Raw genomic sequence first — 17340 nt, forward strand, 5'->3', positions numbered from 1 at the left:
TTATTAATTAAATATGAAAGACAAATTAATATCTTACTAAGTAATATCTTCTTCCATAAATGGGAGCTTCTAAGAATTTGTGTTAGAAAGCATCTGTTGGTATTTTGTTTCCATATGAACTATCATCACACAGATATGTCTGTACAACAATAAAGATTTGATTTTTGGCCTAGAATATATTATTCCATAAGCCCTTATAAAGCACATGAAAAAATGTTTACAGCAGAACTATCCAAGCTCTACCTAAAAAAAAGAAAAAAAAAAAAGAAAAAAAAAGAGTACACAAAATCACAGGATATTAGGTAAGAGTTTAGTCATTTCAAATATATATTCCCTATAGCTGGTCTCATCTGAAGATGCACTGTGGGGTTATTAGGTCTGTAAAAGACTCTTCTTCTCATCTCCTGAAAAGAGCATATCTGATTATTAGGCAAAGGGAAGTAGCTATTAATTCCAGTCTCACACTATTAATAGAGCTACTCTCCCCTGTCTGGTGCCTGCCTGAAGTTGCCCTATTGATGTAACAGTGGTCTCTTGAAGCTGTTTATGAGACTGTAAAGAAAACTCTTCTCTAACACTCCTGCACTAGTAAGAACCAGGAGTATAAAAATTTAAATGGTGTAAAAGAATAGGTAGGCGCATCAGAGATAACATTTTCAAAAAGTAGAATAAAGACGTAATTATAACTTGCACTCCAAAAAACGTGTGCACTACAAAAGCATATTTAAACTAAAAGATGTGTGCTACAATACATGTAACACCTGGGTAGGAAAAGAAGTCTAATATATATCTAACACCAGAAGGAACTGATTGAGTTAGGCATCAAAAATATTTATTGAACATTCAGATGATTGCTGAGCTGTGACAAGGCTGTGGACTTGGTGATAAGAAAATTTTTATATGGGGAAAAATTTCTGGATCTGTGGCTTTCAGAGTAGCAGTATTTAATATGTACAATTGCTATATATCTTCACTTGATCCACAAATATGGAGTTTTAAGCATTAAATAGGTAGTTCTCAAACAGAGATATTATTCCCCAGGAGACATTTGGTAATGTCTGGAGATGTTTTTAGTTGTCATAGCTTGGGGAGAGGGAGGGATGCCACTGGCATCTATGGAGGTCAAGGATGCTAAATATCCAACAATGTACTTGAAGCACCCGCTCCTCCCCTCGACGTTTCAACAAGAAATTATCCAGCCCAAAATGTCTATAGTGCCAAAGTTGAGAAAGCCTGCATTTAAGTTACTTACTATACCAGGTCTTAACTATAGCAGTTTGAGTCTAGTAATTCTTTGGTGATCAAGTACACAGGAGCTGGGGTAGGTTATTTTGTGGCAGGTAAGCTCGACACATCATACCTTTTGGCTGTTTATTGAGGGTAACCAGTTTGTGACTCACTTTTAGGGGCCAAATTGACTCTCAGATTATTTCTGTGGCACCCAGACTAGCCTATAGGCTAGTCGAGATTGTTTTCTGGTTTTTATTGTTCTTACGGGAAATGGTGCTGCATTCAGCAGGTTGGGCAATTCACAGGCAACTAAGTATCTGAAGTATTTGTAGTAGCCATGCAGAATTTAGGAATTTAGGCATGCCTTGCAAACATTTCTGGGAATACTGTACACCAAGTCATTACAACAACTGTGTGAATTGCTACTACTTAGGGTTGTTGGAAAGAGGTCATTAAATATTTTTAACAAAGCACATTTCATTGGACTACACAGTGCTACTCAAAGTCTGGTTCAGGGACCAGCATCAACATCATCTATGAGTGTATTAGAAAGGCAGAATTTCAAGTCCCACCCCAGACTCACTGAAAAATTTTACATCTTAATGTGATCCCCACAGAAGCGCTGTTGTACAATACAGTGAGAAAAAAAGGAAGAGAAAGACAATGCTTATAAGTACAAAATGAGATAATCCTTAAATTCAAGAATCCCTGATCCTTGAATATAGCACTGTGTTCAGTTCAGGGACAATCTCGAAGGTTGGAGAGGACTTGTGAGGTCAGAGGAGAGTTATGAAAATAAAAACTGATTTATAAGGATCAGATAAATTACAGTTTAGCTCAAAGACAAGAAAACTAAGCAACATGAAGAATTCAAACCTGTGATCTATCAATAGGACAATCTATAAAAATGACAATCAAAGCTGACCCCCAAATGGTTTTAAGTTGTAATGAAATGAAAACCTTCTAAAGGCCTTAGACATAGGATAAAGAATTAGTTTTATTCAAAACATAGATTCAAAGAGCTCCTTAAAGCACTTAATATTAGAATTACGAAATTTTATAATTAGAAGGTAGTTATGGGTAAAACTCAATCTAGTCATTAACAGAAAATAAAATGAATTCCAGAGAAGCAAAAATAACTTACCAAAGTCACACAGCCAGTTTGCAGTTATAGCTGGGACTAGAATTTAGGCCAACGCAACTAGTTTTGAATCCTTTTATACTTAGTTCTGAGATTTTGCCGAGCTTGTTTTCTAATATAAAAAATTGGAATATCATTCATATTTTGAAAGATTTTTTAAAGGTAAAATTTATATAAATATAGTGTAAATAGTTCCTTCTTTCCTCTCTCCCCTCCTTGCTTTCCTTTTTCCTTATAAGTCTTTCATACATTTAACTCTTCATCCATTTGAAGTGCAAAAATATGTGAATATTTAAAATTTTATTCTTAAATATATTAATATACCTATGCTATAATTTTAAGTGACAAAAGCAATATAACATAATAACCCACCTGTGTCAGAATATGTATAAATACACATATACATATTCACAATCACATACATATATACATACACACTTGGAGAAAATTCTAAAAGGATTTGGTTGCTTTGTATGATGGAATTATGGGCAATTATTTTGCAAATGTCACCCAAGCAGTGAAGAAGCAGTGGAGCCTTTGGACAGTAAATAGTCCTTGGCAAAGCTTTTATTTGAAGTTGCTGGAGAAGGTCTGGCCACAGAGCTGGTTTAATGGTGTTTGGACCTGTGCAGTCAGAAGGGTCTCACTCTTGGTTTAATGCTCTGCTGTTTGAAATTCTCAATAATTTTTGAGCAAGAGATGTGCATTTTCACTGCTCTGGGCCTTGAAAATTATGTAGTCAGTCATGTCTGGACAGCTCAGCTTTGGACCATTCATTGGTAGATGGTTGTGGAGTATGCTTTATCTCTCAGGAGGTTTTATTTCTTTAAATTGTTTTTCTTTTTTAAAAAAGCATATTCATATTTTAAAAAATTAGAAAATAGGCTAGCAGGAAAATAGGTTAAATCATCCTTAAAACTCTCAAAGACAGACATTTTCACTAGCATCTCTTCATGCGTCATCCTCGGGGTCCAGTCTGAACAATAAAAAACAATTCATTACTTTATGGTATGAATTTCCATAGTTAAAAAAAGGTATGCATGTTAAAATTAAACTAGTCCTTGAGATAGGAATAGCCATTGTATTAGTTTTCTACTTGTATAAAACAAATTACCTCAAATTTGGCAGCATAAAACCACACAAATATATTCATTTCTATAGGTCAGGAATCTGGACATGGTGTGACTGGGTTCTCTGCTCAGGGTCTCATCGGGCTGAAATCATGGTGTCAGTCGGGACTGTGCTTCTTACCTGGGCTCAGAGTCTTCTTCCAGGCTCACATGGTTGTTGGTAGAACTCATTTCTTTGCAGTTAATTGTAGGACTGAGATCCTTGTTTCTTTGCTGGCTGTCATCCAGGGGATGCTCTCACTCTTAGATGCTCTCACATTCCTTATGACATGCCTCTCCATCTTTAAACCAGCAATGGCTTGTTGACTCTTCTTGTATTTCAAATAACTAAGTTTTTCTTCTGCTAAGAGTCAGGAAAACACTCTGCTTTTAAAGGGCTCCTGTGCTTAGGTCAAGCCTACCCAGAAATTCTGTCGCATAAAACATAGCCTCATTACAGTAGTAAAACACATCAAGTTCACAGTACTAGGGATTATGGACAGCGTGTACACCAGGGGGTGGGAAAACTCTGGGGCCATTTAGAACTCTGCCTACCACAGCTATCCTATAGGGTCTGTGTTACTCCTTCTCTATCCAATCCTATCATGACTTTAATAGTTTTTTCTAATTCACATTTAACTAATATCTCTATTTTATAAGCTCACATTTCAGTAAAAAATGGCCATGAAGAATTTGCTTATGATTGGGGAAACACAGGGATTCTTTTGTTAGCAAAAGGAAAAATTTTAGAGAACAAGAATCTTACATTTTAAAAAGCCTAGTTAATGGAAAACAGTATGGAGGTTCCTCAAAAAACTAAGAATTGATCTACCATATGATCCAGCAATCCCTTTGCTGGGTATTTACCCCAAAGACTTGAAAACTCATATCCGTAAAGATATTTGCACACCGATGTTCATAGCAGCATTATTCACAGTGGCCAGGACATGGAAGCAACTGAAGTGTCCTGTGCTAGATGATTGGCTAAAGAAGCTGTGGTACATATATACAATGGGATATTACTCAGCCATAAGAAGAGATGAAATACTGCCATTTGCGACAACATGGATGGACCTCGAAATAATCATACTAAGTGAAATAAGCCAGACAGAAAAAGTTGAAAATCACATATCACCTAAAAGCAACAAATGAACAGGACAAACAAAGACTCATGGACATGTACTATAGACTAGGGGTGGGGGAGGAGGGAGGAGATAGATGGGGTAAAGGGGTCAAATATAGGAGGGTAGGGGGAGGGTGAAGTGGGTAAATATATGGTAGCTGAAGGAAACTGGGTGTTTACCATGCAATAGAATATACAGATGTCGAATTATAATGTACACATGAAAATTACATAATTATATTAACCAATGCTACCCCGATAAACTTAATTTAAAAATAAAAAGGCCAGTTAGCACGCCTCAATGTTTCATTACATCTAATACAATCTAATGAGATAAGCCACATATTCAGTGTAGATGCTTGTATTTACAAACAAAGATTAAGACCAGATTACCTAGAAATTATCTAATGTAAGATTTAGAAAAGATTAATAAATATAATGCAAACAATATAGTTGAAACATGGTGAAATAACGTTTATTGAATATATAGTATGTGTGTGAGGTGTTGGTATACATAAGTGTGGGGCTATTTAGTCATGGTCTGTGTACATTTGCGGCCAGTATCCATTCTGTTTTGTAATTGTATTCTGATTGGTTGGAGCCTGTGCTGTACTGGTTGCTAAATACATTGAATATTACCATTGTGTACTAAGTAATTTATATTATCTTATAGTACGCTGGATAATAGCCACCCAAAGACATCAGGTTCTAATCCCTAGAATCTGTAAATGTTACTTTGCAGGGAAAGTGGGTCTTTGCAGATGTAACTAAGTTAGGGATCTTGAGATAGGGAGATGTCTTGTATTATCCGGGTGGGCTCTAAATACATAAGCATCCTTATAAGAAAGGGGCAGGAGGAAATTTGATACAGACAGAAGAGAAAGCAATGTGACCATGAGGTAAGAGATTGCAATGATGTAGCCACAAGCCAAGGCAGTCACTAGAAGCTGAAAGAGACAAGGAACAGAATCTCCCTTATAGCCTCCAATGAAGGGTGGCTTTGCTGACACCTTGATTTCAGCCCAGTGAGACTGTTTTGAACTTTTGGTCTCTGGAACTGAGATAATACATTTTTAATCTTTTAAGCCATCCAGTTGGTGTTAATTCGTTACAGGTGCCACAGTAAACTAATACAATGCCTAATTCAGTAAATCTTTACAACAATCTTAGGAGTTAGGTATTATTATTAATTCCATTTAACAGATAAGGAAACAGGCATTGAGAGGGTAGTAATTTATGCAATCCAGGGCTAGAATTCAAATTTAGGTCTCTAAAACACAGCAGAGCTTTTTACTACCATGTTGGATTAGAAATGAAAAGTGAGATACTACGATTTCTGCTTCTGGAGGAATTGGGACTGGACTAACTCTCCCAGTATAAACAATAAGGAAATTGGACAAAGTATATGTAATGATTTTTCAGGCACTGAACAAGTAGCACAGGAATGTGAACCCTGAGAGAAGGAAAACAAATGAGGTAGCCTCATAATTAACTGTATTTTTTCCTGGAGACACTTTCCAGCCCAAAGTGCAGGGAGGGGGAATATCAAGCAGATCACGGTAGTCTCGCTGAGTTGAGATGGGAGGAAAGTGTGGGGAATAAGTATGGCTGGAACATGTGGGGCGGAGTACCAGACAGGAAGGAGCTAAATTAAGAAAGAGTTCCAGAAATTTGGAAGGGGAGATGTCCCTTTAGTCTGCTGTTGAATACTAAGCCACGTATGCATAGGGTGAAACTCCATAAATCTGGGCAAAGAAGGAACCCAAGAACTACAAATTTAAAAAATTTCCAGAGTTGACACAGAAATGGAAGACATTTGAGTTCTAATCAGACACTGAGTGGGTTTGATCCACTAGGAAACAAAGAAGGAAAGGGGAAGAACACTGATGTTAAAAAGGCAAAAGAAAAAAAAGGATAGAGGGATGGATAGATATGTGATAAAATAGAGTAAAATATTAATGGTTAAATCTAGATAGTAGGTATGCATGTGTTCACTGCAAAATTATGACAAATGTTATGCCCATGAATTTCACAACTTACACTAGGCAAAGTCCTTGAGAGACACCGTGGTGATTTTAAAGTTTGTCCACACATTCTTTGACTTCTCCTTCAGAGGTGCAGTTTAATTCCTCTTCCTTTGAGCTTGATTTTGGGCTTTAGTGTCTGTTTTAACAACAGAAATATGGTAGGAGTAATGGTATATAACTTCTGAGACTAGGTGAGAAAAGGCACTGTGGTTTCCTCTTTGCTCTCTCTCTCTTAGATCACTTACAGAAAATCATGTCTCTAGGATACTCAAGCAACTCTCTGGAAAGGCCCAGATAGTTGGAAATTGAGGCCTCCTGCCAATAACCAACAATAAATTGACTTCCTGATAATAATCAGTGAGAAACAGAGGCTGCCTGTTGAAAGCCATGCTGGTGAGCCACTATGCAAGCACATCCTCCAGCCTTAGTCAAGCTTTCATGACTACTGCCACATCTTGACACATTTGAGATCCTGAACCAGAACCCAGCTAAGTGCTCCTGAATTCCTGACCCACAGAAACTGAGAAAATTGATGCTTTAAGCTGTTAAATTTTGAAGTGATTTTCTTTGTAGCAATAGGTTAATATAGTCAACTACCAAATCTTAATCAAGAAATGTTATAGAGCCTGAATAGTCCTTTATCTATTATAAATTAGTTAAAAACCTTTCAAAAAAGAAAACTACAGGCCTATATGGCTTCATTGTTGAAGTCTACCAAACACTTAAGACAAAAATACCAGCTGTTAGTTTGTTGTTTCTTTCAATGTCACGTTTTTGTCTTTTTTCCTGGTTGCTTCATGCTTTTTCCATCTTTGGTCATCGGCAGTTTTACAATGATGTGTTATCACGTGGTTTTTGTTTTGTCCTGTTTGGGGCTCTTATATCTGTAGTTTGATATCTTATCAGTTTTGTAAAGTTCTCAATTCTCTTAAAATATTGCTTATTTTCTTTCTCCTTTCCATCTGGACACTGATTTCCTATGTCATATCTTAATATATCTTCTGTCTCTTCCCTTCTGTAGTCTCATTGTTTTGTTGTCTCTACATCATTCTGGATATTTTCTTCTAATTTGTGTTCATTCACTAATTCTCTCTTCAGCAATGCCTGTTCTGTTGTGAAATCCACCAAGTTTCTAATTTCAGTCATGGTAATTTTCAGCTCTAGTATTTCCATAGGTTTTTTTTTTTTTTTAATTTTCAATTCTTTGCAAAAATTCTCCTAACTTAAGTTTATGTCTGAAAACTCCAATAACAGGACGTCCTGCAGATCTGTTTAAATGGAAGCGTCTGCCGGTATTCATTTGTGTCTCTTGGTGTGGCTACTTTTTACTGTGTGCCCTACAGTGTACTTGCAAAACTGTTGACAGACTTATTTTGAGGCCTATTACATTAATATTCTATTGCTGCACAATAGTATTACCATAAACTTAGTGTCTTAAAACAATATGCATTTATTATCTCATAGGTCCTGTGGTCAGGAGTCCAAGCTTAGCTGGGGACTCTGTTTTACGGTCTCATAAGGCTGCATTCAAGGTGTCAGCTTGAGCTGTGGTATCAGCTGAGGCTCCACTGAGAAAAGGTCCACTTTCAGGCTCACATGGTTGCAGCATTCAGTTCCTTGCCAACTGCTGGACCTAGGGCCTACTTATTTCTGTTGGCTAAAGGCCACTCTCGACTGCTTGCCATGTGGCTCTCTCTGAAGGCCAGTTCACAACATAGCAGCTTGCTTCAAAATCGACAAGGGAGAGAGTTCCTTAAGATGGGCATTAGAATATAAAATAATCATGTATAATTACATACATCCCATCATCCTTGTGGTATCCTATTAATTAGAAGCAAGTCACACATCCCCTATTCCACACACAAATAAGAAATACCTAAGGACAGGGATAATGCGGGGCCAACTTAGAGTCTGTCCACCATCCCTAGGATGTTAATACCCTCTTGAGAGAATTTAGATTTGCTTCTGCCAAGATCCTGGGAGCTCTAAAAATCTTAGATAACTTCAATCCAATTTCAGAGAGACAATATTCAAAGCTGAGCTGCCATCTCTTTGCATATGCTTACTTCTGGATCATTCTTACTCCTAATGGGCAATTCTAACTCCATTTGGGATTCTGACTCAAAGTCAGGGGGTTTTACTACTGCAGGCCACATACTCCAATGCCTCCTCCCCTATTACCATATAACTGTCAAGACAGCCACTTTGAATCTCAGACACCACTTACAGAATTAGCAAACACTTCTAGAGAAAAGCAGCTCACCTACCTTGGTTTCTGTGCTTTTGTAACAGTTGTTCAGTGTTATGAGCTCTGTCATTATCTTTAAGCAGATGTTTTAAAAATTTTGTTCAGCTATCAGCTTTTCTAGATGTGTTCACTAGAAAATCCAGTCCAAATTACTTGTTCTACCATTATTTTGAATGAAAGTCTTGTGTTTTTTTACTTCTATAATTTGTAATTTGTTACTGGCCTACACACATATAGAAATGATAATCTAACCTATTAACGTAAAGTAAAACAAAGATTTATTTTTCCAATCTGAAAAAATAAAAGAAGGTACCAAATTTTCCCATTAAATTATATCGAATCTTTCTATTTCTGGAGCTTTCCATAATGGAAAAGAAAATCCTAATATACCATAATAGATATATATACCGTATATATGTCTAAAACATGATAGCCTAGAAATCAGCATGGAATTAAAAACTTTAGATCACTTGATACTTTAAATTTCCCTACATACAAGTCGCTTAAATGTTGAGTATTCCTACAAATTACATATATAATTCAAAACTGCATTGCCAAGTAGAAATAACACACTGATTAAACCAGCATGCTGGAGTTAACAGCTGTGGCACTGACATAAATTTAAAATTTCTGAAAAACACTGATTTGTATTTAATTTCAAAAAGAAAGTCTGAAATTGATAAAAACTTGGGCAATAGATACTACATTCCAATCTTTAAAATACATTGATTTGGGAGCCTTTTATTCTTATGTGAATAATGCATCAGGCCTATTTTTAAGATCTGTAACTACTAAACATGCTTTTCAAATAAATATCTAAGAAAGAAAAATATATGACTACTCTCTATAAGAATAAATTTAAAAAATTTATCAAACACCTTTGGTAGAGACCACTAGTTGCACTTACCTCAATTCTGTACTCTTTTTTCCAATTTTCCTCAGGCATATGATCATCTAAAATAAAAGTTATATTTTTCATCCTCCCTTGTAGTTAGGTGGGGACATTGTAAGTTTGGCTAATGCAATTTAAATGAGTGTGCAATTCACTGCCTTCCTTCTTGCTGGTCAGGATGTTGATGTGAGGACTGAGCTTCAACAACAACAATCTTGGATCATAAGTTGGAAGTCAAGTGTTGAAGTTGGTAGAGCAAAACAGCCTTGAGATACTTACCTCTGGAATTTTTAAATGAGAAAAAAAAAATCTTTCTTTTTGCTAAGCCATGGGGATATGGAGTTTTGGTTTTATGCTGCTGCACCTAATCTTAACTGATACACATTTGAATTGTTGGCATATTACTCCTTTATTAGAAATTGTAAATGAGAAACTATTTCAATACCTGAAGACCAAATTACAACACAAGATTCCATAGGCTCAAGATTTTGAGACATTCTGGAAAGAGTTTTCTGTAAAGTATACCCTTTCCGTGGCATGGCAACATCATGCTTCTTCAAAAAGGTTACTGGACAAAGATCATTTCCACCATCACCTATATAAACAATCCGTGTATAATTAACTCCCTGTTGTAACTGTTTATTTACAAATTCTACCAAAACTACATTTTTGCAAAGATTTTTGGGACACCTACGGCAAGAATGAGCATGATAATTTTCCACAGTGAGATGACCACTGCCATCAAAAGCTGCTGGATTTGTAAACACTTTATCAAACACATCATGAAAACTGGTAGCTTCTAAAACCCAATCTATGAAGACTGAATTTGAATCTGAAATAATGATGCAATCAAATTTATCCTTGTTCTTTCTTATAAAGTTTAAAAGCTCCACCATCCCTGGGGTGAAAGGCATTGATGTCATTGCTCTTTTCATTTCGTCCTCTCTTACACCTTCATCTCCCAAATACTTGAAGACTCTGCCCATAAATTCTGTCCAAAATCCTTTTTTATAAGAATCTTGTAGTTCAATAGGAAGCTTTTTCTCTGGAGCACATTGTACAATCCAGGTGTCACTATTGTCATCTATGATTGTATTGTCAAAGTCAAAAACCAGCAGAATTTTCATGGTTCCAAAAACAGATTTGAGTTACCCTGAAAAAGAAGAAATATTAGTTCCTAGACACTGTTTTACATGACCAGCTGATATACTTATTTAACATTACTGAGTGTTAATCTGCTAAAACACAGCATGAATATAAATAAATTACAATGATTAAGCACTTTCACGTCACCATTTAAGCACTTTTTCCTAAGAAACATAGTTCGTATTTCAGTATTTTAAGTGAATGGAAAACAGAATAGCTAAAAAGGATGCTCACAGTATTACTGTGTTCCTGTGGGAATTGTTCCTTGCGCATTCAAAATTAAACTATAGATCTATCCACTGAGAATAATGTAACAATTATTCTCTTACAATCTAATTTAGAAAAGTTTTAAAATACAGAAAAAAATGTAGGCTAATTATTCTTATTATTTTCATCAAGCAAAGCCAAACTTATCAGCTTAATATTTATAATAATCATCATTTGAAACAACAGGTTATGTATAATATTGATTCTCTATGCACTAATCAAAATTCAGACTAAATTCAACATAACATAAAATTTTGCAAATTTTAAATAATTTTTAAAAAGGTTTTTAGCCTGTTAATGCCAATGTTATAACTAAATGGTTGCTTGATGCTGTACATGAAATTCTGAACCAATTACTTCAGAGTTCAGTTCAGCTCTTATAGACTAGTAGTAACTTTTGTTAACAATTTTCACATTTATTTACATTTTCTCTAGATAGGTCAGCTCTGGAATGCCCAATAATATGGATATACCTGAGTAATCACATTGCTTATATGACAATTACTTAAATCTCTGTTTACATTAAAAGATAATGAGGGGTCATTAACCATAAATCTCAAGAGAAAAGGAAAGGATAAATCAGTCAACAGATGGCATGGAGAGAATTATGATGTAAAAATAATAAGTAAGTATAGATTACCCAAAAAAGGCTCTAATTAGTATGTGTAGACAAAAAAAAATTTGTTTAAAAGAATAATATTTTTAGAGAGATTACTATACACCAGGCCCTGGACTAAGGACTCTATAATTATCGTCTGTCATAACCCTATTAAGTAGGATTTATTATTCTCATCTTAATGATATGTAAACTGGAACGTATGTATTAGTTAAGTTTGTTAAGTATTAGTTAAGTGGCAGAATTGGAATTTGGACTCAGGTTGCTTTGACTCCAAAGTTCATGCTTTTAGGTACCACACTCTAGTATTTAAGAAATAGAATATTTAAAGACTATTCATCAGTTAAAATATAAAATACTACGGTAATTTTGATTAAAATGTTTAATTACATGAAAACATTCATTAGTCTCAAAGTACACACTAACTATAACACTACGTCTGTGATCTGCTTTATAGCCATTCAAAGTTTTAGCAAGAAATTCTAAAAAATGAGAAATAAAAACCCCACAAATAAGAAAAAGAAGAGGCTGATTAAAAATGTAAAATGTATTTAACCATGTGTATTCGTTGGTTTTTAACAACAGATATCCAGTAGGTGAACCTGAAAATAGAGCTCATGACTCACATTAAGAGTAAATATTTGTATCTCTTAGTTTAGAATATCTGGACTTCTGGGCAAGATGGCAGAGGAGGTAAACTTTGTGCTTACCTCCACCCATGATCACATCACAATTATACCTAAATTATAGAACAATCATTACTGGGAAACACCTGAAGACTAGCGAAACAGAATTCCTATAACTGAGAATTCCTGTAACAAAGGAAGCCACATTGAGACTGGTAGAAAGGATGGAGACATGAAATGGGCAGGTCCCACACCCACAGTGTGGTGATTTAAGGAAAAAAAGGGACATCTGGGCTTTGGAGGTCCTGCCTGAAGAGAGTGAGCTCTTTAGCCCAGGGCAAACTGTGCAAACCAGCAGAAATTGCATCTGAGAAAGACAAAAGGCTGCTAGAGACTGAGGCACTGCTCTTAAAGGACCCACACACAGACTCATCCCAAACTTATTGCTCTAAGCTCCAGCATCCAAACTGGAAAGGAAGAAATAAAACTGTCATTATTTGCAGATGACGTGATACTATATAGTAAGAACCATAAATATTCCACCAAAAAACTATTAGAATAAATGAATTCAGTAAAATAGCAGGATACAAAATTATTATGCACAAAAAGGAAACTAGACCACTTTCTTACACTATATACAAAAATCAATAAAAAATGTATTAAAGACTTACATATGGGACCTAAGACCATAAAACTCTAGAAGAAAACATAGATAGTAAACTCTTCGACATGGGTATTAGCACTATTTTTTTAGATGTATCTCTTCAAGTAAGGGAAACAAAAGGAAAAAAATATACAAATGGGACTACATCAAACTAAAAAGTTTTTGCACAGTCAAGGAAATCATCAACAAAACAGAAAGATAATCTACTGAGTGGGGAAGATATTCACCAATGATACAGCCAATAGGGGTTAATATCCAATATGTATAAGGGATTCATACAATCTAACACACACAAAAAACGAGCAATCCAATTAAAAAATGAACAGCAGACCTGAATAGATATTTCTCCAACAAGGACAAAAGATGGCCAATACATATATGAAGAGATGCTCAACATCAGTAATCATCAGGGAAATGCAAATTAAAACCACAATATCACCTCACACCTGTCAGAATGGCAATCCTCAATAAATCAACAAACAATAAGTGTTGGTGAGGATGTGGAGAAAAGGGTACCCTTGCGCACTGTTGGCAGGATTGTAAATTGGTGCAGCCACTATGGAAAACAGTAATATGGAGGTTGCTCAAAAAATTAATAATAGAACTACCACATGACCCAGCAATTCCATTTCTCGGTATTATCTGAAGAAATCTACAACACTAATTCGAAAAGATGTGTGCACCCCTGTGTTCACTGCACATTATTAACAATACCCAAGACTTGGAGGCAACCTAAGTTTCCATTAACAGACAAATGGATAACAAAGAAGTGGTACATATATACAACAGAATATTACTCAGTCACAAAAATGAATGAAATCTTTACATCTGCAACAACGTGGATATTATGCTAAGTGAAACAAATCAGATAAAGAAAGACAAATACCATATAATTTCACTGATTTATGGAATCTAAAAACCAAAAATAAATGAGCAAACAAAACAGAAACAAAGTCATGGATAGAGAATGAACTGATGATCATCAGATGGGATGGGGATTCCAGGGGCTGTGTGAAAAAAGGCGAAATGGATTAAGTACAAATTGCCGGTTATAAAAATAGCAAGAGGGATGTAAAGTACAGTACAGGGAATATAGTCAGTAATATTATAATAACTATGTATGGTGTCAAATGGGTACTAGATTTAGTAGGGTGATCACTTTATAAGGTATATAATAAATGTTTAATTACTATGTTGTACACCTGAAACTAATACGATTATATGTCAACTGTCACTGAAAAATATTAAAAATAAAAAAGAATATCTGGAGAATAACTAATCTAGAGGGGTATCTTTTGTGGTGTGAATTTAAATGGTATATAATATTCTGATATCTGGATCCTTGTATCTCTAAATGCCTAATCCAGGTGTCTCTGACTCCCACAGATTTACATGCTGAATTCACTTTCCCATAGAAATAATGTAATAAACAGCAATAAGGTATAGTTGACAATCACATTAGTACTGTACCTAGGCATATTAAAAAAAAAAAAACATGCTTTTTCAATTGTACTCCTGAAACTTACTAGATTTTGTTAACAAATGTCACTATAATAAAAATTAATGAAAAACATACTTTTTAAGCATTCTGAATTCATAATTTTAAAATTTTTTCAAATGTAACTAACTCACTGTTGTTTAAAGATTGTCTCTAGCTTGTATTTAGCCACAAATTACTGAAATTCCTGAACTATTAATCTAAAAATAATAAGATGAATCATAAGCCTGAAATTAACATAGTTCCACTATTAATTTCTATTTAAAAGTGAAATTTTCTTAATTTCAGATCTTTTCATGTTTTTTTCCCTCAGCACTCAATACAAATCTTTATTAAAAATACTTTCTCAATTTAGTATTGCCAATATAATTAATCTTACTTCAGCAAAGAGCTTAGGTTAAACAGTCATGACCACCTTCACTTTCAAATACCACTCGGTTTCTAATCAAACTACTCTCACTATATGCAGGGAACAAAATCATCTGGTTTGGAGCAAAAGAACAAACACTTCTTAACTCCTAAAATTAATAAAGTTATTTAAGATATTTTTAAATTTATGGTTTCTAATGATGCTATTTTCTCTTACATAAGAGAAGTACCTAATGACAATTGGAGAAACAAATTTTGATTAAAGAGAAACCTTAAATGCCACACAGGGAATGTTACGTAAATGTAACTTTTTATCCAGTGGATAAAATCACAAGTGTTAGGCTCATTCTGTTGAGATTTTCAGATTCCATTAAACATTAAAAGATTAAAAGATTTAGTGCTGTACTTGAAATAAAAATGTCTCCAAAAATTAAGGATGTCCACAAAGGTTGTTTTAAGAATGCGAATCTATTTTGGAACTACTTTGTTAAATTCCCCAAATAGTTTTAACTATTCTCTCCAAAAGCATAATCCGGGTATATATGGTGTATCAGCAATGTTTCCATAGTCTAAAAATAACCTATGTGCTTTTAATAACGAAAACTAGAAATTACATACCCATCCAAGAATTGGGGACTGGTTAAATAAGATATGCGATAGCCATATAATTATGAATATTTTCACTTTTTATTTAGCCAGTAAAAGTGAAAATATTCAGTTCAAATTAAACAGCCTAATCACAAAAGTGCAATGCCACTTTTGTTTTTTAAAAATGTCTATGTACAGTGGTAGTAGGATCATGGGTAGTTAGTTCGATTGTAGTTCATTCTTTTTCTACATTTTTTCTACATTTTTCTCCAGAATTTAAACTCTATTTCAGATCAAAGTGTATTTGCTGTCTTCTTAATTTCCCAACAAAGAAAAAATAAAAGGAGCGGACGTAATAAAGAGATACCTAACTCAAGACCAGCTTGGCTCTAAAGACCCACAGTTTAGAGCTAAGATGCAGGTGTTGAAAAGTCAAATGATATCAGACCATGTCAAATTGGCAAATTACTAACATCAAATCTTATGCATTCAATACTTTTTGTAACTAAGTTAGTCAAATTCCAGTAATTTTTGTTGGGAGGTAATTCTCCATGAGTCTCTAGTGGTTCTGCATGTCTTAGAAGCAAGGCACTGACCTTTGCTCTGGACTATTGTCTCAAAAATGTATGTATAGTAAACAGCCTTGAAAGGCATATTTGTTGTTCATTATAATAAAGACTTGGGTTCTTTAACTCCATGTGCAGTTGACTTCTGGCCCTCTTTGCATCATCCTATGAGGAATGGGACAAAACTGCTCATATTCTGGCTACTACTTCAAGTAATTCATTTCTGACCTAGGGGTCTGCATCTTCTACAAAACTGTGGCAAACTGTTTTCATGCAAGCAGGGTAAAAATCTCTGACCCTTCCAAGTTCTCAACATCTTAAAAACTATGCTTCCAAAAAAACCAGTACTATATGTGAAAAAACTAATTTTTGTCAACAAATGTTTTATTAATCCTTTCATACTTACCAGCATTATTATGGTGGAACATCTGATAGAACACCTGAAGAAAAACAGTACAACTATGTGTTAGAACTTTAGTGATTAAAATCTTACCTCCTTTCGTTTTGAGCGACTCCAATCTGGTGCCTAATGTGTACATGCTGTAGCCAACTAGCGTGTAATGAAATCATTTGTACTTCGATGTATTAGAAAAGGATCCTTTGAAACCATGACTGCATCCACTCTTGACAGATTTTTGTGTCCTTAGAGGTCTGATTGGTCCCCCAAATACATTCAATTTACTATATTGTATTTACTAAGCAATTTAAAATATCTTAAAGGTCCTAACATGAAGGTCCTAACAACATCCAAGTTTTAAAATTTCTAGGTTTAAAAAAAACTAAGCCCCATCTAGCCTAGATCATGCCTTAAAAACCAAAGTATTTAAAAACAGATATTCTGTCAATTAATCCCTGGGTTTCTGTAGTTAAGGGGGGGCAGTGCCCTTCACCTCCCACCCGCAAGGAGGTCTGTGGGCTGCACGTACCAAGCCTAGGCCCCGCTTTCCCACACACCTGCCAGGTCGGCCCTGAGAGTAGACGCAGGGAACTAGCTGGGGATCGTCCCCCGTGAGGCACGCGATTGATGAGAACGGGAGCACCAGGCCGGACTGGATACCCTACTCTCCCCACTGAACGAGGACAGGCACCAGCAGCCGTCCCAGCCTGCACCCCGCTTCCACGGATCGTTCCGGCGCCTGCTCGCGGGGCTGTCGCATTCGTACGCTCGGCTTCCCGCGCAGGCGCAGCCTACGTTCTCCAGCCCCACGCCTGACTGCTGCGTGTTCTTCG

General features: G+C 35.4%; 2 protein-coding genes across 4 annotated transcripts in view; both read right to left on the bottom strand.

Moving 5' to 3' along the window:
- KLHL23 (kelch like family member 23) overlaps positions 1–10152 on the bottom strand; it is a 29858-nt gene extending 19706 nt beyond the window's left edge. Inside the window, exons 1-2 of the mRNA XM_036236694.1 lie at positions 6644–10152; positions 3623–3844 (exon numbers count right to left, since the gene is read on the bottom strand). The gene's annotated coding sequence lies outside the window, so the exon portion shown is untranslated. The remainder of the gene's footprint in view (positions 1–3622; positions 3845–6643) is intronic.
- An 8-nt stretch (positions 10153–10160) lies between these two features.
- Positions 10161–17285, bottom strand: PHOSPHO2 (phosphatase, orphan 2). Of its 3 annotated transcripts, none has more exons than XM_016165431.2 (3): positions 17037–17285; positions 16517–16550; positions 10161–10923 (listed from the first exon to the last, which is right to left on the bottom strand). In XM_016165431.2, exon 3 carries the CDS (start codon positions 10895–10897, stop codon positions 10172–10174), a length of 726 nt encoding a protein of 241 aa, XP_016020917.2. In that variant the 5' UTR covers positions 10898–10923; positions 16517–16550; positions 17037–17285; the 3' UTR covers positions 10161–10171. The 3 variants fall into 3 exon arrangements, with proteins under 3 accessions (XP_016020917.2, XP_016020916.2, XP_016020918.2); XM_016165430.2 differs by having other exon boundaries at positions 17065–17284; XM_016165432.2 differs by lacking the exons at positions 16517–16550; positions 17037–17285 and adding an exon at positions 16604–17021.
- Between the last annotated feature and the right edge of the window lie 55 nt (positions 17286–17340).

This window comes from Rousettus aegyptiacus, unplaced genomic scaffold (assembly GCF_014176215.1).
Source record: "Rousettus aegyptiacus isolate mRouAeg1 unplaced genomic scaffold, mRouAeg1.p scaffold_m13_p_2, whole genome shotgun sequence".
In the NCBI taxonomy this organism is placed as follows: Eukaryota; Metazoa; Chordata; class Mammalia; order Chiroptera; family Pteropodidae; genus Rousettus; species Rousettus aegyptiacus.

Bases quoted from the DNA above. Each gene is read 5' to 3' on its own strand.
- PHOSPHO2 (XM_016165431.2), bottom strand. From the start codon at position 10,897: ATGAAAATTCTGCTGGTTTTTGACTTTGACAATACAATCATAGATGAC.